We start from the raw sequence: 24,945 nt of genomic DNA, 5'->3' as shown, positions 1-24,945 counted from the left end.
TATTAGTCAGTAAACCTCTGAACTGTCTCCAAAGCATTTGTATATTTCCTTAAATAAAGAGACAAGTATTGTACATAGTACTCCACATGTGGTCTCACTAACGCCCTGTATAACTGAAGCATAACCTCCCTACTCTTGTATTAAATTTCCCTTGCAATAAATGATAACATTGTATTAGCTTTCCTAATTACTTGCTGTACCTGCATACTAGCCTTTTGCAATTCATGCAGTAGGGCCCCTAGATCCCTCTGCATCTCGGAGCTCTCACCATTTAGATAATGTGCTTCTTTTATATTTTTCCTGAAAAATGGACAATTTCACATATTCCCACATTATACTCCATTTGCCAGGTCTGTGACCGCTCACTTAACCTGTCTAGATCCCTTTGTAGCCTTCTTATGTCCTCTTCACATCTTGCCATCCTACCTATCTTTGTGTCATCAGCAAAGTTAGCATCTATACCTTCGGTCCCTTCATCCAATTCATGTACATAAATTGTAAAAAGTTGAGGCCCCAGCACTGATTCCTCTAGCACACCACTCAATACATCTTGCTGACCATAAAAATATCTATTTATGCCTACTCTCTGTTTCCTGGTAGCTAGCCAGTCTCCTATTCATGCCAATATGTTACCCCCTACACCATGAGCTTTTATTTTTCACAATTACCTTTGTGGCACCTTAATCAAATGCCTTCTGGATATCTAAATACTGTACATCCACCAGTTCCCATTTATCCACAGCATATGTTACTTCTTCAAAGAACTCCAATAAATTGGTTAAATATGATTTTCCCTTCACAAAACCGTGTTGACTCTGCCTGATTATCCTGAATTTATCGAAGTGTCCTGCTATAACATCTTTAACAATGGCTTCTAACATTTTCCCTATGACAGATGTTAAGCTAACTGGGCAGTAGTTTCCTGCTTTCTGTCTTCCTCCCTTATTGAATAAAGGAGTTACATTAGATTGGAGAATAGCTAATGGAACTTTCTCCACATTTAGGGAATTTTGAAAAATTAAACCCAATGCATCAGCCTTCTCACGAGCCACTTTTTTTTTAAACAACTAGAGGATGGAAGTCTGTTAGGGTCTGGAGACTTGCCAGCCTGCAGCTCCAATGATTTTCTCAGTACCACTTCTCTGGTGGTTGTAATTTTCTGGAGTTTCTTCCCTCCCTTCCTATTTCTGGGATGTAACTTGCATAATTCTTCACCATAGAGGATACAAGATACTGGTTCAATTCATCTGCTATCTCCTTATTTACCATTGTTAATTCCCCAGACTCACTTTCAATAGGACCAGTGCTCACTTTAACTCTTTTTGAATATCTATAGAAACTCTTAACTCTGTCTTTACATTTCTAGCTAGCTTTCTTTTGTACTGTAATTTTTCCTTCCTTATCAATCTTTTGGTTATTCTTTGCTTTTTTTATCTTCCGACCTGCCTGCCACCTTTGTGCAATTATATGCTTTTTCTTTAAGTTTGATACACCTTTAAGTTTTTTAGTTAAACATGGATGGTGGGTCCTCCCCTTGAAATTTTTCTTTCTTGTTGAAATGTATCTGTTCTGTGTATTCTGAAATATCCCCATAAATGTCCACCACTGCATCTCTATTGACATATCCTTTAACCTAATTTGCCAGTTCACTTTAGCTAGCTGTGCTTCCATGCCCTCCTAACTGCCCTTATTTAAGTTTAAAATACTAGTTTTAGACCCACCCTTCTCTCCCTCAAACTGAATGTCAAATTCAATCATATGATTGCTGCTACCTTGGGGTGCCTTCACTATTAATTAATCCTATCCCATTACACAATACCAGGCCTGGTATAGCCTGCTCTCTGGTTGGTGCCAGAACTTGCTACTCTAAGAAACTATCCTGAAAACATTCTGAGTTTCTCATCTAGGCTCCCTTTGTCCATCTGATTTTCCCAGTCTCTATGCAGATTAAATTCCCCCATGATTATTGTCGTACCTTTCTAATAAGCTACCATTATTTCTTCCTTTATACCCCGTCCTACTGTATGGCTACAGTTAGGGAGCCTGTACGCCATTCCCACAAGTGGCTTCTTGCCTTTATCATTTCTCATTTTACCCAAACCGTTTCTACATCCTGGTTTCCTGAACTTAGGTCATCCCTTTCTATTGTGCTAATACTATTATTAATTAACAGAGCCACCATCCACCTTTTTCCTAGCTTCCTGTCCTTCTTAAATGTCACATACCCTTCAATACTGAGGTCCCAATCTATGTCATCCTGCCTCTGTAATGGCTATCAGATTGTGCCTATTTATTTCTATTTGTGCTCTCAGTTCATCTGTTGTTTCAAATGCTACGTGTATTCAGGTACAGAGCCTTGCTGTGTGTTCTCTCCATGACCACCCAGTGTTCATTCTTTCAGAGCACAGTCATCAAAATGATCTCAGTATCACTAACAGCTACGATATGTCTTCCATTCAAGAAGTACGGGATAGTATTTAGTAGTACTAAACACTAATGATACTGGGCCCCCTGCTGATACGTGCAGTTAACGGACAATCCTGCAAGCGTTGGCTGCTCACAGGAAATCATGAAAATGAGCAGGCTACACAAAGTTGGCATCATGTCTGTGTTGTAATCAAAAGATACTGGTTAATCTGTGTTCGTTTTCGGAAATATTCAATTTAACCCAAAAATGTTTTCGGACTTCATAACATAGTAACATCAGGAAGAAGAGTAAGCCGTTCAGTTCCTCCATGGCTGTAGGGCCATTCAATTAGATCATGGCTGACCTGCACCTTACCATTTTCCTGGCTTTGCTCCATATCTCTTTAGACAAGAGAATAACAAAATTCAAGTTAGCTTAGGGGTATAGTAGCATAATGGATTATATTACTGGACTAGTAACCAGAGGGCTGGACTATTGATCTGGAGACATATATTTGAATCACACCAGGGCAACTGTAAAATTAAAATTTAATCAATTAAAATCTGGAGTAAAAAGGTAGTATCAGTAATGGAGACCATGAAATTACTAGATTTTCATGAAAGCCCACCTAATGCCCTCTAGGGAAGGAAACCTGTTGCCCTGGTCTGCCTATATATGACTCCAGACCCAAAGCAGTGTGGTGGATTCTTAATTCACCTGTAAAATAGTAAGCCACTCGACTGTATTCGAAGGAAATTAAGGGCAGATAATAAATGTGGGCCTTTCCAGCAATGCCCACATCGTGTGAATGAATAAATAAAGAAAAATATGCCTAATGTGTTGTAATTATCAGGTGCTTCCATTAGAAAACCATATGGCGAAACCACAGAAATTTCCAGTAATTCTGTATTCGGGCATGGCAATCGTCACAATGTTGTACTTGACTCTAGGAGTTATGGGATACATTCGCTTTGGGGATGAAATTGAAGGAAGTATAACACTCAATTTGCCAGCCTGCTGGTAAGTTTTTTTTTAGAAAATGTTGCCAATCTTGCATTCAATTATTAATTATTTTGACCACTGCTTTCAGTCTGTAGCACATTATATATTTCTGTTCCATATTGTGATAGCTACCCTTTTTGTAAATTTATTGTACAGATATTTTAGCAGGCAAAGCGTTCACCTTCTCTATCCCAAAACTAAGCTAATAATTTTCAAACTGAGCCGGAGGATTTGGATTGTATTTAGCAGGTTTTTTGCATGTGAAGTCAGTGACCTAAACTGTAGGCTGCCTCAGTTATTTTGAATTACAAAAGGCAGTCAAAAACCATTCTTCAGAAATCACAACTGAATTGCAAGATCATTGCAGAAAAAGAAACCTGTGGCAGATTGGAATTTCAAGTTAAGTGTATTTAAGTAATCTTTAAGATTAGGACGGTATTTTTCCACTTGATGTTGTCCTACCAGCTATCAATGTTATTTGAGTTGAGATGCAGTGCAGTAAAAATATAATTAATAGGAGCGGCAGTAGACCATGCAGTCTCTTGGGCCTGCTCCATTCTATCCGACTATAGCTGATCTTTGACTTCATCTTGCTTTCTGCCCAATAGCCATATTCTTGATTCCCTTGCAGCCCAAAAATCTCATCTCACTCAACCTTGGGTATACTAAGAACATATATGATTGGGCATTCACGGCCTTCTAGAGTAGAGAATTCCAAAGATTCAGACCTGTGAAGAAATTTTTACTTATCTCAGTCTGAAATGGCTCTCCCTTATCCTGGGACTATGCTGCAAAGTCATTGACTCTCCAGTCATGGGAATCAGCTTCTTAGCCTTCACCTTGTCAAGCCCACTCAAAATCTTACATTTCAATGAGATCACATTTCATTCTTAAATGCTCTAGGGAGCATAGATAGGAGATTAGTCTGCATGTGAAATGGGATCATAGGGCATTGAGTAATTGAACCAATGTGCAGACCTAATCACTTCCAATTTTATTCATTCACTCTACCCTTATTTTTGTAGACTGATTTTTTTAAATCTTGCGGCCAAACAGTTAGCATTCTTCTATTATACTGTATATAATCTATGATGGCAACTGCAGAATTTGGCCACCACGTGGTGCTATATTTTTCCACAAATTGTTCTGCTTTGAATATGCTGCCACTTTTTCCTCAGCTGAAATATTTGTAAATTAAGGTTTATGCAAAATAACCAAGGACACATCTCTCAATAACATTGTATTTACCCATTGAATTGTCCTATGTTTGAGTACCTTCATTCACATTTTTCTTAAATTTTCTTGGCCTGTTCCAAAACTCTGGGCTTGAAGTTAATATTTTTGCATGGAGCTGAGAGCTGAACTTCTATTGTGGAATTGTGGTGTGTCTTATGTATTGAAGACTTAAACTGACCACATTCTATAAGTCAAAATTTGAGGCTTTTTAATGTAAAATTGGAGTGTTTAAAACAAAACGTGGAGTTAACTGTTTGAAAACAGCATGGCAAGCTGATTTAAAGACCACTAATTACCTCTACTTGTGTAAGGTTTTAATTGCTGTCACAAAATAAATGGGAAGAGAGGGAATCTTTGCACTTTGATTAAAAAGAACTAAACAGCCTCCTTGAGAAGAATGGATAGGCTAGGAGAGTAGGAGGAAAGTAGTGCCTCCTGACTTTGAAGATAGTAGAATGGGTGAAGGATTAGGGTCAAATGGATATAAAGCACTTTTGATTGTATTAATCACCCCAGTTAGCTGCTAAAGAGCAAAAGCATGAGATAGGATCAAGGCAATGGAAAGGGTGTTTAATACACTTTATTTGCTAGTAACTATCCTCTATGACATTATATAGACATAAACTAAATGTCATTCAATTGATGTGAGCCTTCAATCACAGCAATGATTGAAAGCTAAGCAGTTAACTTGCAGGCAACATCTTGAATTAGTCATTTTAGTGAATGGGCCTGAATGTTAAACTTCGGTTGCCAGCATCCAACAATGGCAGCTATGAATCTTTGCCAATTGATGGCAATATCTACTTCATACAATTGACAATCCCACTTAATTTACCATTTGGCAGTGGACTTGCTGAGCCATTACCTGCATTGCTTGTTAGCCAATTGGTCCATTAGGCCTGCTTCCTCACCTGGAGGCCTAATTAACCAAATGGTATTTTGCTCAATCAGTGGTATATTCCTAATCTGTATTGATGAGAGCAAATTATTACAGTCATTGAATGCATGCTGTCTCTATTCTGGCTAGAATACAAGTGATTCTCCTGTTGTGTGTTGCTCTTTCATCAGGTTTAAATAGAACAAGGGCAGAAGGTATCATTGAAATGGATGTACTTCAGGGAGGGCATTGTAACTGCACTACACTCTTCCCCACCATTGAACTTCTTGTAGAACAGGTCAGCAGTAGGATACTTTAGTGTGTGCCACGCCAGCATCATTGAATGAAGTATGAAGACATATGTAGAAGTCTGTTGCACTTCTGCATGAGTGAGCTGATGTGGAAACCAGCAAAGTTAATCAGAAATGAAAAAGGATTGCCCTGGCTGCTTTCCTGTACCTCTTATGTGGCACTCAGTTGATGAGTACGTATTCATGCTGCATTGTATTGGGGGAGGGCGGGGAAGAAAATGGAGAAAATGGAAATAAAATATGTTAACACTGAGTATTTTGAAGCTCTCCAGACTTGAAACTGTGTAAAATTTTTTCTTCCAGGTTGTACCAGTCAGTGAAGATTTTGTATTCTTTGGGAATCTTCATAACCTATGCTGTCCAGTTCTTCGTTGCAGCAGAGATAATTGTCCCAGTTGCAGTAGCCAAGGTCTCTGAACGCTGGGAGTTGTGGGTTAACCTGGCTGTTCGAACTCTTCTAGTCATAATCACCTGTAAGTAAACCCCTTTTTTGAGGACTGGGTTTCCAAGGCATTTCAGCTGTTCTTTCCAGTTTTTGTTTGTGAAATCCATGGCAATAAAACTAAGAAGCAGCCTTCGGCCCTTGATTCCAAACCTTGAGGCAAGCTTTAGGATCGAGTACCCAAAAGATGACAGCATAGTAGAACACCCACAAAATACTACAGCTGCTGGAAATCTGAAATCAAAGCAGAAAATATTGGAAGTACTCAGCAGGCCTGGCAGCATCTATGGCGAGGGAAACAAAATGAATGTTTTGGGTCAATGATCTTTTCTGAGAACTGGGAAAAGTTAGAGATATAACAGATTTTTCAAAAGTACAGATGGAGAGAAAAGGGCAATAGAACAAAAGCAAAGGTTAGTGATAGGGTGGAAAATTAGAGATTTAATGACAAAAGGAATGATAATGCAAGGCAAATAGGATGCTTTTTTTATTCATTCATGGGATGTGGGCTAGGTTGGCTAGGCCAGCATTTATTACCATCCATAATTTCCCTCGAGAAGGTGGTGGTGAGCTGCCTTCTTGAATTGTTGCAGTACATGTGGAATCGGTAGTTGTAGTGTACTTGGATTTCTAAAAGGCATTCAGTAAGTATCACATGAAAGGTTACTACACAAGATAGCTCATGGTGTTGGGGGTGATATATTAGCATGGATAGAGGATTGACTAACAGGAAACAGAGTCGGGATAAATGGGTCATTTTCAAGTTAGCAGACTGTAACTGGTGGAGTGCTGCAGGGATCGGTGTTGGGCCTCAAACTGTTTACAATCTAAATAAAATCTTGGATGAAGAGACAGTCTGTATTGTAGCCAAACTTGCTGCTGATACAGAAAGTAGGTAGGAAAGCAAATTGTGAGGAGGATACAAAGTCTACAAAGGAATATAGATAGGTTAAATGAGTGGGCAGAAAATTGGCTAATGGAGTAGAATATGGGAATATGTCCACTTTGGTAGGAAGAATAGAAAAGCAGAATATAATTTACATGGAGAGAGACTGTAGAACTCTACAGTACAGGTGGATTTGGGTGTCCTTGTACATGAATCTCAAAGTTAGGCATCCATTTATTGCAAGGGGGATGGAGTGTAAAAGTAGCAAAGTCTTGCTACAGCTGTACAGGGCAATGATGAGACTGCACCTGGAGTAATGTGCATACTTTTAGTCTCCTTACTTAAGGAGGGATATACTTGAGCAAAAAGGTGGCTCACCACCACCCTCTCAAGGGCAGTTAATGATGGGAAATAAATGCTGGCCTAGCCAGCAAGCCTCACATCTTGTGACAGAATAAAAGAAAAACTTGCATTGGAATCGGTTGTGAGAAGGTTCACTCGGCTTATTCTTATGAGGTTGAAAAGGTTTGGCCTATACCCATTGGAGTTTTGAAGAACGATAGATGATCTTAATGAAACATATAAGATGCTGAGGAGGCTTGACAAGGTGGATGCTGGGAGGATGTTTCCCATGTGGGAGAATCTAGAACTAAGGGACACCATTTCAAAAAAAGGGTTTCCCATTTAAGACTGAGATGAGAAATTTCATCTATGATGGTGATTAGACTTTGCTCTCTGTGGAAAAGAATTCCAATGGAAGCTGGGTCATTGAACGTATTCAAGGCTGAGTTAGACAAATTTTTGACAAGGGAGTCGATGGTTATGGGGGATAGGCAGGAAAGTAGAGTTAAGGCCACAATTAGATCAGCCATGATCTTATCAAATAACAAAGCAAGCATGATGGGTTGAATGGCCTAATCCTCCTATTTCTTACGATCTTATGATCTGGAAGTCTATAAAGTGCCTAATTGAAAGATGAGGTGCTGTTCCTCGAGCTTCCTATACTATTAATATTGGCATGTTTCGGATTGCTTTTCTACCTGTGCCTGTTTGTTCCCCTCCTCCTACTGGTGTCTTAGCCATGAACACATCTTTATCTCTTTCGAATCTTATCTCCCCTCAAGCTAACTCCCATCTTATTTTGTCTTGAGATACATTTCCTACATCCTAAACCCACTAAACTGCTGACTGTCCAACATCCTTTACTGACTCCCATGTTAGTTACTATTGTTAGTGGTTCACTCTATCCTTACAAACTTCTACCATGTCTGAAACCTACCTTTCCTCTCAAGTCCTTGAACATGTTGTCACTTCCTAGATCCATGCCCATCTTTCTTCAACTCTGTATTTGAGTTTCTACCCCTGCCACAGTATTAAAATGTGATAGTTTATCCCAAGAAGGCTGTGTGCAGCATTCAACACAACTGACCTCACCATCCTCCTCAAACTTCTCTCTGTCTTCCCAGCTGTGTGTGACTGTTCTTGCCTGGTTCTATTCTTATATATGCAATCATGGCCAGCGAGTCACCTACAATTGTTTCTCTTCTTGCTTCTACACTGTTACCTCCATCCCCCAAGAGTCTATCCTTGGTTGCTCCTGTTTATCATTTATATGCTGCCCCTTGGTGATATTATCTGAAAACTCAGCAGCATTTCCCACACGTACCTTGATGACACCCAGCTCATCAATCATCCTGTAGTGGATGAGCAGAAAATTCCTCCAACTGAATACTGACACCCTACCACTGGTTCCATGGCTGCTGTCAGAGACTGAACAAGGCCAGTTGCAACCTTGGCACCCTTGACCCTGAGATGAACTGATTCGACCACAACCTTTTTTTTTGTTGCCCAATATGAGATTTTAGACAATGGCAGGTATATGGAGCCATGAACACCTTTTTCCACTTTTTGTAGCTTTGTCTGTTGTTGCCCCTACCACAGATTGCTTACTGGTGAAGGCCTCTTCTATTCCCTTGTTACCTCTGAACTTGACTATTCCAAAGCTGCTCTGGGTGTAAAATTCTACTGCCCTTAACCTAACTTGCACCAAGACCCGTTCAGCAAACGTCTGTCTTCTTGCTTCCCTACCTTGGCTCTGGCACCAGCAACACCTGAAATTTTAAAATTTCCATCCTTGTTCTCAAATCCCTCCATGACCTCACCCTTTCCTATGGCTGTAACTACCTCTAGCTCTACCATTGGCAGCTGTGCTCAGCTACCCATTCCTTGAACTCTGGAATTTGAACCCTGAGCACAGAATACCTCAGGTGAGGCCTGAGATTTTAATACAGGGGCAGCAGCAGGATACATCATAAAACTGTGAGGGGAGAGAGAGCAGTGAGGCACCATAAAACAGCTGGACCAGTCTGTGGTTTCAGAGCAGACCGACCGCCTGCTGGGAAAATCTAAAAGTGTGACTTCACTGCAAAACAGGTAAAAGATTGGCTAGTGTGTATTTTTCTCGTTTATCTTCTGAAACTCCGGTATCAGTATGCTTGCACACGAGCAAGGGAGAGACTTCATCCTGAGTGAGACACAACCAGAGTGGGTGTGGGTATTGGCAATTTGGTGCACAGTGGGAATTCAATGCAGAGGGGAAGAGGTGCTATTTGCATTTTTTCTTTGCTATCCCAACTTCTTAAATCTTCAGAGAATGGTCTTGCCCTGCTGTAGCAGTACAGGCTACAAGGGAGAGGAATGACTGGTAAGTAGTGGGTAAGGTCAGGTAAGTTTTATCGCTTATAGTTAAGGTATTTTTGTGGTTTGTAGTTTGTATATTCTGTAGTAACGAGGATCAGGAAAGAAGGGCCCTAGAGTAATTGATTTAAAAGGTTTAATTTAAAGGGATAAGTCATGGCAGGAGAGCTCAAAGCCATGGTGCACTCCTCGTGCTCCATGTGGGAAGCTGGGAACATTTCCAATGCCCAGGACCAGCATGTGTGCAGGAAGTGTGTCCAGCTGTAGCTCCTGGTAACTCGGGTTTCAGAGCTAGAATGGCAGCTGGGGACACTGGAGCATCAGCGAGCCTGAGAGGTTTGGAGAGCTGGTTTGCTAGTGCTGTTGGGAGGAGTTTAAACTAATTCGGCAGGGGGAGGTGTCACGGAATATTAGCAGAATAGGGTCACATCATAATACAGTAAAACAATCAAGTCAGAGGGAATACAGCTGCATTAAGTTTCAAGGGAGTAAGGCAAAGCTGGATGGCCACTACTTTAATGCCAGAAGTATTATAGGTAAAACGGATGAGTTAAGGATGAGGATTGACACATGGAATTGTGATTATAATAGCCATAGCCATCACAGAGACGTGGTTGAGGGAGGGGCAGGATTGGCAGCTCAACATTCCGGGATATAGAATCTTCAGGTGAGACGGGAGGGGGTAAAAGAGGAGGAGGCATTGCATTTATAGTTAAGGAGTCAGTTACTGCAGAAAGGAGAGATGATATCTTGGAGGGGGCATCGAGTGAAGCTTTGTGGGTAGAGCTTAGGAATAAAAAAGAGGCAGCCACATTGTTAGGTGTTTATTATAGACCCCCAGATAGTCAGCGGGAAATTGAGGAGCAAATATGTGCACAATTTGGGGAGGTGTGTAAAAACAATAACAATTGGGTGATTTCAACTTCCCCAACATTAATTGAGATAGACATAATGTTAAGAGCTTGGATGGAGTGGATTTCTTGAAATGTGTACAGGAGAACTTTTTAGGTCAATATGTAGAGGATCCAACAAGGGACGGTGCAGTGCTAGACCTAATTCTGAGGAATGAAGCCGGACAAATGGCTGAGGTGGTGGTGGGGGAGCATTTTAGTGATAGCGACCACGACATGGTACAATTTAAGCTTGTTATGAACAAACAAATAGACAAGTTGCAAAAAAATGTTTTAGATTGAGGAAGAGTGGATTTTAGTAAAATAAGGCAGGATCTGGCCAAGGTAGACTGGGAAGAGCTACTTGTGGGGAAATCTACAGAAGAGCAGTGGGGGGGGCGTTCAAAAGGAAATGGGGAGGGTACAGGATCAACATGTACCCTCTAGGGTGATAGGAAGGAGTAACAAGCCCAGAGAACCATGGATGCCTAGAGATATTCAGGATACGATGAGAAGGCAAAGAGAGGTTTTTAGCAGGTACAAGGGGAGGAAATCAGTGGAAGCATTAGTGGAGTACAGAAAGTGCAGGGTGGAGCTTAAGAAAGCAATTAGGAGAGCAAAGAGGGGACATGAGAAAGCTCTGGCTGGTAAAAGTAGGGAAAATCCCAAGATATTCTATAAGTATATCAATGGGAAGAGGATAACCAGGGAAAGAGTAGGGCCCATTAGGGAGCAAGGGGGAAATCTGTGGGTGAAGTCAGAGGACATCAGTAGAGTGTCGAACGAATACTTCACATCCGTCTTCACCCAAGAGAATGAGGATGCAGGTATGGAACTCGGGGAGAGAGACTGCGAGGTTCTTGAGCAAATTGATATAGGGAGTGACAAGGTATTGGAGGTGTTGGCAGGCTTACAAGTGGACAAATCCCCTGATCCGGATGATTTGTGTCCCAGACTGCTGAGGGAGGCAAGGGAGGAGATTGCAGAGGCTCTGACCCAAATTCTTAATTCTTCTCTGGCCACGGGGGAGGTGCCAGAGGACTGGAGAACAGCTAATGTGGTTCCGCTATTGAAGAAGGGTTGTAGAGATAAGCCAGGGAAATACAGACCAGTGAGTCTCAAGTCAGTGGTAGGGAAGCTATTGGAGAAAATTCTGAAGGAGAGAATTTATCTCCACTTGGAGAGGCAAGGTTTGATCAGGGATAGTCAGTATGGCTTTGTCAGAGGGAGGTCATGCCTAACAAATTTGATTGAATTTTTTGAAGAGGTAACCAGGTGTGTAGATGAGGCTAGTGCAGTTGATGTAGTTCATACGGATTTCAGCAAAGCCTTTGACAAGGTCCCACATGGGAGACTTATAAAGAAGGCAAATGCACATGGGATACAGGGTAATTTGATAAGGTGAATTCAAAATTGGCTTAGTTGCAGGAGACAGGGTGATGACAGAAGGCTGCTTTAGTGATTGGAAGCCCGTGTCCAGTGGCGTACCACAGGGATCTGTGCTGGGTCTCCTATTATTTGTCATTTATATAAACGACATAGATGACTATGTGGAGGGTAGGATTAGTAAGTTTGCGGATGACACAAAGATTGGCCGGGTGGTTAACAGTGAGGTTGAGTGTCTTGGGCTCCAGGAAGATATAGACGAGATGGTCAAATGGGCAGATAAGTGGCAGATGGAATTTAACTCTGAAAAGTGTGAGGTGATACACTTTGGAAGGAGTAATTTGACAAGGAAATATTCAATGAATGGCAGGACACTAGGAAGTTCTGAGGAACAAAGGGACCTTGGCGTGTGTGTCCATAAATCTCTGAAGGCAGAAGGGCATGTTAGTGGGGTGGTGAAAAAGGCATATGGGACACTTGCCTTTATCAATCGAGGCATAGATTACAGAAGTAGGGAGGTCATGTTGGAGTTGTATAGAACCTTAGTGAGGCCACAGCTGGAGTACTGTGTGCAGTTCTGGTTGCCACATTATAGGAAGGATGTGATTGCACTGGAGTGGGTGCAGAGGAGATTGACCAGGATGTTGCCTGAGATGAACATTTAAGTTATGAAGAGAGGTTGGATAGACTTGGGTCATTTTCGTTGGAGCAGAGAAAACTGAGGGGCGACCTGATCGAGGTGTACAAGATTATGAGGGGCATGGACAGGTTGGATAGGAAGCAGCTGTTCCCCTTAGTTGAAGGGTCAGTCATGAGGGGACACAAGTTCAAGGTGAGGGGCAGGAGGTTTAGGGGGGATGTGAGGATAAACCTTTTTACACAGAGGGTGGTGATGGTCTGGAATGCACTGCCTGGGAGGGTAGTGGAGGCGGGTTGCCTCACATCCTTTAAAAAGTACCTGGATGAGCACCTGGCATGTCATAGCATTCAAGGCTCGGGCCAAGTGCTGGTAAATGGGATTAGGTAGGTAGGTCAGGTGTTTCTCATGTGTCGGTGCAGACTCGATGGGCCAAAGGGCCTCTTCTGCACTGTGTGATCCTGTGATAATGTATTAGTAATTGTAAGGTTTTATTAGCAGTGGTAAGCTTTACTTGCAGTTGTAAGGCTTAAGAGTAGTAAGCTTTGTTAAATATAAATTAAGAAAAATAAATTAATTTACACACAATAGAGGTGGTTGGGCATATGATGTGTTGCAGCTGCAATACCTGGGAGCTGGTGGACACCGGTGCAATCCAAGGCGTTTGCATTTTTTTAAGGAGTTTCAGCTCAGAGTCAGTGAGCTGGAGGCCCTGCAATACATCAAGGAGGGGGAAGTTATCTCAACACTTTGTTCCAAGAGGCAGTCACACCCATTAGAGTCATCTAATTTAGTGGTCAGGGACAGAAGGATACGACTGCGTGTGTTGCAGGTAAGGGGATCGAGAGGGAAGAAATAGAGGTACCTCAGCCCTTGTAATTGTCCCAACAGGCTCAAGGTTCTTCCAGCTTGTATGAATGAGACCAAGGGCTGCAAGGTCGATAAAGGAACTGACTAGCACTGTGATAGAGGAAGCCATTCTGGTGGGCGGAGTAATTAAGCATGTTGCGGTAATCGGGGACATTATATTCAAGGGAATACACACAGTTCTCCTGCAGCCGAGAGCAAAGGTCCAGAAGGCAATGTTGTCTGCCTGGTGTCAGAGTTTAGGACATTTGCTCGGGGCTGGAGAGATATTTGCAGTGGGAGGGAGAGGCTCTAGTAGTCGTGGTCCATGTGGGTACCAACGATATAGATAGGACTAGGAAAGGTGTTCTGCCTAGGGATTATGAGCAGTTAGGGGCTAAATTGAAAAGAAGAACCTCAAAGATGGTGATCTCTGGATTATTACCTAAGCCATGAGCAAATTGGCTTAGGGTAAATAAGATTAGAGTGATGACTATGTCGCTCAGAGACTGGTGTGGGAGAAATGAGTTTTGATTCCTGGAACACTGGTACCAGCACTGGGAAAAGTGGGAGCTATACTTTTGGGATGATCTTCACCTGAACCATGCTAGGACCAGTGTTCTGGTGAGTTGTGCAACTAGGGTGGTAGAAAGGGCTTTAAACTAAATAGTGGAGCAAGGGATCTTGTGAGAGGAGATGTGGTAAATCAAAGGGAAGCAATGAGGTAATAAAGCAGGGTAACAATTTGGGTCATGATAACCAGAGTGTGGCAGGAAGGGACAGAATGTACAAGCTTAGGAGTGCACCAGGAGATGAGGCCAGAGATTGCAAAAATGGTAAAAAGACAGAATTAAAGCCACTGTACTTGAAAGTGCATAGCATTTGTAACAAAATGGATGAATTGTTAGCATAATAGCAATAAATAAATATGCCCTGATAGCCATCGCAGAGACTTGGCTGCAAAATGACCAAGGCTGAGACCTGAATATTGAAGGGTGTTTGACATGTCGAAAAGACAGGAAGCTAGGAAAAGGTGGTGGGGTAGCCCAGTTAATTAAGGTTGTAATTCGTACAGTAGTGAGAGATGACCTTAGCTTGAACAAGCAAGGTATAGAGTTAGTTTGGGTAGGGAAAAGTAAGAGGTCACTTGTGGGAATAGTTTATAGGCCCCCAACAGTAGTTAGTTGTATGGCAGAGAATACAGAAAGAAATAAATGGTAAGAAAGAGAAATAAATGGTGCATGTAAAAAAGGTATCACAGCAATCATGGGTGACTTTAATCCTCATGTAGATTCAAAAATAATCTGTAAAATTAGTTCATAAAATGTATTTGGGACAATTTCTTAGAGCACTACGTTTTAGCACCAACCAGGAACAGGCTTTTCTAGATCTGGTAATGTGCAATGAGACTGATTTAATCAATAACCTCATAGTAAATAAGCCGCCAAGGCAACAGCGATCGTAACATGATAAAATTTCTAGTTCAGTTTGATGGTGAGAAGTGCAGGTCCAGGGCTAGTATTTTAAATCTAAATAAAGGTAATTAGAAGGGCATGAAGACAGTGCTGGCAAAAGTGAACTGGGAAACTAGGTTAAAAGCTAGGATAATAGCGATGCAGTGGCAGACTTTGCTGAGAGTTATTAAATGTCTCCTTAAAAGATTTTATCCTCATGAGAGCGAAAGACTCTTTGAGAAGGATACATCATCCATAGCTAAATAAAGGTGTTAAGGATATTATCAAATTGAACGAAACACTGTACAAATCAGTGAAGATTAGTGGGAGGTCAAGAAGAATTGACAAATTTTAAGAACCAGCAAAGAATGACTTAAAGGGGGACAAAGTAGAGTAATAGAGAAAGCTAGCTAGAAATATAAAAACAGATAATAAGATTTTCTACAAGCATTTAAATAGGAAAAGAGTAACTAAAGCAAGCATTGGTCCACTAAAGTGTGAGACTGGGAAATTAATAATGGGAAACATTGAAATGGCAGAAGCGTGGAACAGGTATTTTGTCTGTCTTCACTGCAGAAGACTTAGAAAACTTCCCAAAGATACTTGAAAATCAAGGGGTGAAAAGGAGAGAAGAACACAAAACAAATGCCACCACTGGCGTAAAGGTATTGGGAAAAGTTTTAGACCTAAAGGCTGACAAGTCCCCAGGACCTGTTGGCCTGTATCCTAGAGTCTTAAAAGAATTGGCTGCAGAGAAAGAGACATTGGTTATAACCTTCCAAAATTCCTTAGATTTTGGAAGGGTCCCAATGGATTGGAAAATAGCAAATGTGGAACCTTTATTCATGAAAAGGGAGAGACAGAAAATGGGAAGCTATAGGCCAGTTAGCCCAACATCTGACATGGGAAAATTGCTGGAATCCATTATGAAGGTGGTTATATCAGGATACTTAGAAAATCATAGTGGGACCAGGCAGAGTCGACGTGATTTTGTCAAAGGGAAATTGTGCTTAACTAATTTATTAGAGATTTTTGAGGAAGTAACAAGCAAGGTGTGATAAAGGGGAAGATGTGGAATACTTGGATTTCCAAAAGGCCTTTGATAAGGTACAACATCAAAGGTCACTAAGCACAATAAGAGCTCATCTTGTAGGGGGTAATATATTAGAATGGATAGAGGATTTGTTAGCTAACAGGAAGCAGAGAGAAGGGACAAATAGCTTTTTTCCAGGTTGGCAGGCTGTAGCTAGAGGAGGGCCACCGGGATCAGTGCTGGGGCCTCAACTATTTATAATCTATATCAATGACTCAGATGACATCAAGTTGGGTAGGAAAGTAAGTTGTCAAGAGGAGGTAAAGGGCCAACAAAGGGATATGGATAGGTTAAGTGATTGGGCAGCAATTTGGCAGATGGAGCATAATGTGGGAGAAAATAGATTTGTTTGCTTTGGCAGGAAGAATAGAAAAGCAGTTTGCTATTTTAAATGGAGAGAGATTGCAGAACTCGGAGGTACAAAGCGATCTGGGTGTCCTGGTATCTGAATCACAAAAAGTTGGTATGCAAGTGATTAGGAAGGCAAATGGAAGGTTGACGTTTATTGCAACGGGAATGGAATATAAAAGCAGAGAAGTTTTACTGCAGCTTTACAGGGCATTGGTGAGACCACATACGATCAAGGTGGAGGAGTAGGCCATTCAGCACCTCGAGCCTGCTCCGCCATTTTAATAAGATCATGGCTGATTTGATAGTAACCTGAAATCTGCATCCCACGTACCCCTGATAACCTGTCACCACCCTGCTTACCAAGAATCTATCCACCTCTGCCTTAAAAAAATATTCAAAGACTCTGTTTCCACCACCTTTTCAGGAAGAGAGTTCCAAAGACTCATGACCCTCTGAGTGAAAGCATTTTGCCTCATCTCTGTTTTAAATGAGCAATCCTTTTTTTTAAACAGTGATACCTAGTTCTAGATTCTTCCACAAGAGAAAACATCCTCTCCACATCCATCCTGTCAAGACCCCTCACGATCTTATGTGCTTCAATCAAGTCGCCTCTTAGTCTTCTAAACTCCAGCAGATACAAGCTTCTGAACTGCTTCCAATGCATTTACATCCTTCCTTTACTAAGGTGACCCAATACTGTACACAGTACACCAGATGTAGTCTCACTAGCTGCCCTGTACAACTGAAGCATAACTTCCCTACTCTTGTATTCAATTCCCCCCTCAATAAATGATAACATTCTGTTAGCATTCCTAATTACTTGCTGTACTTGCATGCTACCCATTTGTGATTCATGCACGAGGACACCCAGATCCGTCTGCACCGTGAAGCTCTGGAATCTCTCACCATTTAGATAATATGCTTCTCTTTTATTCTTCCTGCCAAAATGGACAATTTCACATTTCCCACATTATACTCAATTGCCAGATCTTTGCCCACTCACTTAACCTATCTATATTTTTTTGTAGCCTCCTTATGTCCTCTTCTTTCCTATATATCTTTGTGTCATCAGCAAATTTGGCAACCATCCCTTCATCCAAGTCATTTAAATAAATTGTAAACAGTTGAGGCCCCAGCACTGATCCCTGTGGCACACCACTTTTTTATGTCTTGCCAACCTGAAAAAGACCCATTTACGCCTACTCTCTGCTTCCTGTTAGCCAGCCAATCTTCTGCCCATGCCAATATATTAGCCCCTAAAACTTGAGCTTTTATTTTCCGCAATAACCTTTGATGTGGCACTTTATCAAATGCCTTCTGGAAACCTAAATACAGTACACCTCCTGGTTCCCTTTCATCCACAGTACATGTTACTTCCTCAAAGAACTCCAATAAGTTGGTAAATATGATTTCACCTTCACAAAACATCTGGAGTATTGTGTACAGTTTTGGTCTCCTTTTTTGAAAAAGGATATAAATGTGTTAGTAGTAGTTTGGAGAATGTTCACACGATTCATTCTTGGGCTTATTTCATGAAGTAAGTTTGAGCAGGTTGAGCCTATGCCCACTAGAGTTTAGAAGAATGAGAGGTAATCTTATTCAAACATATAAGACCCAAGAGGACTTGATAGGGTGGATACTGAGAGGATGTTTTCACTTGTTGGAGAGGCTAGAACTAAAGAACACAGTTTAAGAATAAGGGGTTCCCCTTAACGTGGAGATGAGAATTTTTTTCTTTGAGGGCAGTTAGTCTGTGGAATTCTCTTCTTAGAAAGCAGTGGTGGTTGGGTCATTGAATTTATTCAAGGCTGAGTTAGATAAATTTTTAAATAACAAGGGAGTCGAGGGTTATGGGCAGCAGACAAAGTGGAGTTGAGACCACATTCAGATCAGCCATAATCTTGAATGGCAGAGCAGGCTCGAAAGGCCGAATGGCCTGCTCCTTTTAAGTCTATGTTACTATGAAATGGCAGAGTGCTGTAGGAGTGGCCTGAAATTTAAATGGAGTAATCACAGAATAAAGAGTGCATAAAACAAACTCCTGAAGGAATGTGAAAAAGTGACATCATAAATATGTGGAGGAGAGGGCTGCCACATCACAAAGCATGGAAGCTTGGGTAAGTTCCAAATGAATATTTAAATTAACCTACCTATAACTTAAACTAGGTAAAATAATTAAGTCTTGAGAACATTTATGGTCATTTTGATTGTTGTTTAATAAATAGAGGCATGGCAAGGCACCATAGTTCCTGCTGAACACATCCTTTGCTGGGAGGGGCGGGAACAGGAGCAACTGAGGTGGAACGGGGAGCGGTCAAAGTGCCCGTGCAGATAAGAATTTTTGGAGAATGCATTCTTTACCATTGATATTCTAGTACTGGTTTCTTTATGGCAGTAACTCATTTTCTGACAAGATGCTTCCCAGGTACTTAAATTGTGAAATAAAAACAAAAAGCTAATTGTGAAACCTGTTCCAGCTGTTGACTATTTATCTTGACCTCTGCTTTCCTACCGTTATTTCTGCCAACCTTCATAACTTGATGGTTGAATTTTATGCTCCCCCTGCTGACGGATTTCAAGGCGAGGGGGCTCATTAAATCCAGCGGGCAGCCTGCATGCTGTCCACCTCTACCCTCACTGCAGTTATACTAGTGCCAGGGATGGCATCAGACGGCTTACCCACCAGTGGACAATTAATGTCCATTACAGGGCCTCTTCCCTCTACTGCTGGGATTCACTGACGTGAGAGGCCCATGCTAAGTGCACAGTCTGGCAAGTTTCCCTCTGCAGGCTGTTGCGGGATGGGGGTTGTGCAGGAGACTTGTTGTTTTCCTTTAACAGGCCCTCTGGGTCCATCGGAGGGCCCCCACAAGGTGTTTTCCTGCCCATTTGCTGGGGCCTACCAATTTGGCACACGGCAAGACCCCCAAACACTGACCTGAAGTGCTGGAGAGCTGCGAGCCTCTGATTTTTTTTTTTAAAAATTCATCCACAGGATGTGGGCTTCGCTGGCTGGGCCAGCATTTATTGCCCTTGAGAAGGTGGTGGTGAGCTGCTGATTGGTCAACAGCTCTCTGAGGCAGGACTTCCTGATCCAGAAGGGCGGAAGTCCTGTCTCAAGTCAATTAAGGGCCATTTGACCGGCAGCTGGTGCTCCCCCAATAATATGGTTGCGGCTGAGTGCAGAGAATCCAGTATTGTGTATAATTCAGCCCTTCACTTTTTTTACATTCATTTTCTTTCTGTAAGTTTTCGCCATACATTCTATACATTAGAACCTAGATGTGCCAGCTGTTAGGACCTTTATATCTATAGGGGTACAATATAGGGGAATAAAAGTCATACTTCAGCTATCCAGGGCATCGCACATTTGGGGGATATATTAGCCTTTGAGGGAGCGCAGTGTAGGTTTACCAGAATGATACTTGAGCTAAATTGCAAGGAAAGATTATGCAAATGAGGAATGACTTATATGGAATTTAAAAGATTAAGGGGCGATTTGGTGAGCTTTCAAGGTATTATGTGGTACATTTAGGGTAGATGGAGAGAAACTATTTCTGCTGGTTGGGGAGTCTGGGATTGATGGGGTATTGGGGGGAGGTCTGACATGCAGGAGGTGCCATAATCTAAAGTTTAGAGCCAGACCTTTCAGGAATGAAATTAGAAACACTTCTAGATACAGTGGTAGAAGTCTAGAGCTCTTCCACATATGGCAATTGATGCTAGATGAATAGTAAATTTCAGAACTGCCATTGAAAGTGTTAAGAGATATGGGAAAAGGTGAGTATATGGAGTCAAGTCACAGATCAGCTATGATCTCATTAAATAGCGGCTGATCAGGTTTACCCTCTGTTCCAATGTTCTCTTTGGCATGTCCTCTTAAAAGAAAATGTCCCTTAAAGCCTAATTACTTTGCCCTATTGTCTCCTTAAATGGTTGAGTGTCAAATTTTGTTTGATAAAGCTCCTACGAAACGCCTTGGGATGTTTTACTACATTAAGGAAACTATGTGAATGCAAGTTGTTGTGTGACTGGCTGGAATTTTAGTGTCTCATGCAGAAGTTTGAACACAAAGTTGAACCACTTATACTCTCAAACACTTCAATTCAACATGAGGCTATAGAAAGTTTGAATCATCCTGGGTACCACAGTACAACTTTTTTATAAGCTTCTTTTGGATACCCTTAATCCATGCTATAGCTTTTGGAAATCATTGTCATAAATGGCTACTTTGTTAACTAATTCTGACTAAGTCTTGTCAAGCACACTGAATAGACTTTTAATGTTCCAGCAAGCCATTCAGCTGTGCACCAAATCTTGCCTAGCACATCATTGCTTTCACAGTTAATAGAGCTCAGCATTACCCATTTCTTGAGAGGTTTTTAGAAAGTCTTCCTGTCCTGATACATTTAGGCTGGCTGTAGGGAAAATATGAACAAAGTTTACTACTTCAAGTTTGTATGCATATTTACATTGCTGGCAAGATGTTGCTTGTAACTGTTGGTAAATGTTTAGGTGGGGGCAAGCTGAGAATAAATGAAGCACTTTATGTATCTACTTTAACTGTATGCCATGAAAGTAAGGTACAGCAATGAGATGTAATGCATTGAGCTTCTTAATAGGGTATGCTTAGTTTATCCCTTAGCCCTGAAAGGGTAGCAGTTTTCATACAAGATTCCTGTGGAATGTTTGTTCAGATTATTATGGAGTTGTATAATGTAGTCTGATGAGGGATTCAGATTGTGGTGCAGAGGGAGTTGGTACATAGCTTGTAACTCTTCTAAATTGTTTTTTCTACTTAAGATGTCTCTGCTATACTCTGTCCAAACATATGCATACTGTCCCTGCTGTGTTGCTGTCGATATAATTATAAGGCACAGTTGTGCTTGATAACCTTCTTTGAGCTGCTGTTTTTTTTTTCAAAAAGAAAAGCAAATAAGGTCAGTTTTCAACTTTTACATCAACTTTTTTGAACAAATTCTATTGTGTAAAGTAATTTGGACTTCCTGCAAAAAGTTGCAGCTTTTAATTTGAAAAAATAACATTGTATCTTAGCTGAAGTTGTAGTCCCTTCTTTGCTGTATGGATGTGCTGTCTCAATGAACGTTGAATAGGAGCATATTGGGTATCAGCCATTGGTGTACAAGGACCACCAAAAACACCAGCGAAAGGCAAGCTCAGTTGCAGTGACTATTCCAGCGTTTAAAGGAATCTAAAATAGAAAAATTAAATTGGGTTAAGGCTAGTCCAGAAAAAGAAAATTTTGGTGAAATAATGGGCTAGTTCAAATTAACTGGCCAAAACAGTTAGGAACTGGGATATCAGATCAACAATGGGAAATCTTCAAATGAAATTGAGAGCACACAGTAGATATATTAAAGTTTTTTTTAAAAAGCATCGGAGCTCCATGGATAAATTAAGGTTAAAATTTAAAAACTCAGCTTTCAACTCTAGCTAGTACTAAAAAATCACTATGTTGAAAATGTAATGGGGGGAGATTAGAAGGGACAAATGGGATATAAAATAGATCAAAGGAAATAGTAAGGACTTTTAAGACTTGAGGATGGACTGCTCATATGGAAATAGGATAGAATTTTAATTGGTTTTACAAATAATGGAACGTGGTTGTAATGGAGGAAGATGCTATAACTTCAAAGCTTAAAAATGTCATTAGGTATGACAATTTATCCACCTCAAATGATCTGCATCTGATGTCAGGGTGATCAGATGAGGATTGGTTCCAACCACAATGTTTGGATATGTAAAATTTGGGTTGGAGGATAGAAATATAGCACCTTGAAACATAAATCAGGCACTGTATAGACCTGCCAATTTACTAGAGAAAATGAAATCAGTGAGAACGGAAAAATGGATGTGAATCGGACCGTTAACACAGGTTTATTAAAGATAAGTTGGTTTTTGTATTTTTCTTTGAAGTGACCAATTGGGTAAACATTGAAGCATGTATGATGTACTTTTCTTTTGTCCCAGGAAGTTTGAAATGCCTCCTAAGGCTGGTTACAAAAGTTCAGGCATATAGTATGTCAAGGTGGCTGTATAGACACAGATTTGATTGGACAGGAAGTAATGGGTGTTGATCTGATAGAAGGATGAGAAATGCCATACCAAAGGGTTCAATGCTAGGTTCACTTCTGTTCCTAATAAGCGTGCTTATGCATGAGCACAGAGAGCATGATATTGATAATTTTGTGGCATGAAGATTTCAGCAAACAGCGGGAAGACATCAAAAGACTAATGAACTGCGCAGACAGGTGACAGATACATTTAATGCAGAGGTTATTGGGAAGGGAAAAAAATGAGTCTGTGCACTCAAATGGAATGATGCTAAAGGGTGAGCGGACATGTGGCATTTTGAGGGCAGATAGGTCAAACCAACAGTATTTTAACTTGCACAAGCAGGAACTTGGGTCGTAAGTGCAAAGATGAATTTGTACAGAACGGTGGCTGGACCACAGCACTGCAGTTTTGGGTGCCCCTTATGGAAAGGATATAGGACAATGTAGCACATAGATTCATCAAGATAATTGGGATGAGAAACTATAGTTGAGACTATAGTTGAGGCTCCATGACTATTTCTAGTGCAGAAGACAATGGGAGATTGAGTTTAAAAAGAATTATGAATGGCTTTGAGGTGAATAAGGAAAGGCTTTCCTCCAGAGTGTCTGTGGAATTTCGAAGTTTCTTAATGCAAAGATTTATTGGAGCATGAAATGCATTGGTGCAGTAATTGAGGTGGAAACCATTTCTTCAAATATTTATCCATCTATATATTTTCAAAAGAGGATAAAACATGATACAGTGCTGTGAGTAACAGCTGGGTAGTATTTGGTTTGATCTGGCGCACAATGGGCTAAATAGATTTCTTCCATACTGCAGTCCACCAATGATTCTACGTTCAATGATGACCATACAGTGTAAAGCATATTGGCGTAGCTGTTTTCCCTGGCCGTGTATATATAAAAGGTAGAGCAGGTAGTAAATGATGCTGTGGGATGACAGGAATGAAGAAGATACCTGCGTATGCATCCAGAAAGCAAGTTCCGTCTACAGTCGACTCCACAATTGTATCTGGCAGCAACATGGCATTGAGCTAGCAACTAAAATCAAACTCTGTCAGGTCATTGTCCTTACCACCCTGCTGTATGGTGTAGAATTCTGGGTCTGCTATCAAGCTCTGGAAAGTTTCCACCAAAGACACCTGAGCTCCATCATGAGAATTTGCTGGCAAGACAAAACCGCAGACAGATGTCCCTCTTCATGCTGGGCGCAACAGGATGGAGACTACCTTCCAGAAAATTCACTTAAATGGATAGGCCATGTCTCCCACATGGGTGACTACATAATCCCCAAGCAGATCTTCTATGGGGAACTGCCTCAGAGCAAACAACATCAAGATGGTCAGCATAAATGATACAAGGAGGGAGTCCAGAAGTGGCACATTTGCGAAGGTTCCTCCAAACACCAATAGCATGAGCCATTACTTCTGAGGATGTCCATGCTGATCACACATTGGGTTCTTGAGTCATGAGAGAACCCAAAGATGATAATGAAATCACTTATAGCTTGGACATACTTGAAAACAAAGAGTCTACCATGAGGGGCAGCCATTTAAGAAGGTTGGGTGGATGATAAATCATATAGGTTTTAGCTAAAAACATAAGAAAGATTGACTCCAAAACTGCACAAGAGCTCTGGTATCTAATATCTATAAATATGCTTTTGATATTTATGCATGCAAAACAAGTATATGTTTCTATTTTCTAGTGTGTATGTTTTGCCAGTCTTGTGGTAATTGGGTAAATTTGCATTGAGGACTCAAACTTGCCAGGAGTTGAGCCACTAAGTCATTCTATTCAGTAGCCATGGTATTTAATTTGTGGAGACAGTAGACAGCAAAATGCTATTTAACATTTTCACCAAGTGGAAAACATCCATTTGGAAACTTTTCCCTATCTCAATACAAAGTTAAATGTTTGTTTGTTTAAAGGAAGGCATCTCTTTTCCTCTGTTCTTTTTAATTATATCAATTATAGTTCAGCTTTACACAGTAATGAGAATGTGGAGCTTGTAGTTGAGGAGAATGGCATGTATACATTTAAGGGAAGGCCAAATAAGTACCTGAGGGAGAAAGGACTAGAAGGATATGTTGGGGTGAGATGAAGTAAAATGGGAGGAGGCTCATATTGGAGCATAAACACTGGCGCACAGTTTTGAAAGGCCTGTTTCTGTGCTCTACCATTCTGTAATTAAGCAATGGCTATCAGCTGCAGCCATGTTACCTGGAATTGTTCATTTTTAAATTAAGTTTTAAATGTTAAATCTAGAACTGCTTTCTTGAGGCTTGTAACTTCTTGTTTTGTTCAGCCAGCTATTTGAACCAGAGCACGCTCACTAGAGTTGACATTGGTG

General features: G+C 41.0%; 1 protein-coding gene across 1 annotated transcript in view; it reads left to right on the top strand.

Moving 5' to 3' along the window:
* slc36a1 (solute carrier family 36 member 1) overlaps positions 1–24,945 on the top strand; it is a 75,376-nt gene that overhangs the window by 23,841 nt on the left and 26,590 nt on the right. Inside the window, exons 8-9 of the mRNA XM_078551084.1 lie at positions 3,261–3,427; positions 6,137–6,306. Of these exons, the coding sequence (XP_078407210.1) occupies positions 3,261–3,427; positions 6,137–6,306 (337 nt within the window). The remainder of the gene's footprint in view (positions 1–3,260; positions 3,428–6,136; positions 6,307–24,945) is intronic.

This window comes from Cetorhinus maximus, chromosome 10, assembly GCF_964194155.1.
Source record: "Cetorhinus maximus chromosome 10, sCetMax3.hap1.1, whole genome shotgun sequence".
Lineage (NCBI taxonomy): Eukaryota > Metazoa > Chordata > Chondrichthyes > Lamniformes > Cetorhinidae > Cetorhinus > Cetorhinus maximus.
Note: the sequence above shows the minus strand (reverse complement) of the source record. Positions and strands in the feature narration are given on the sequence as shown.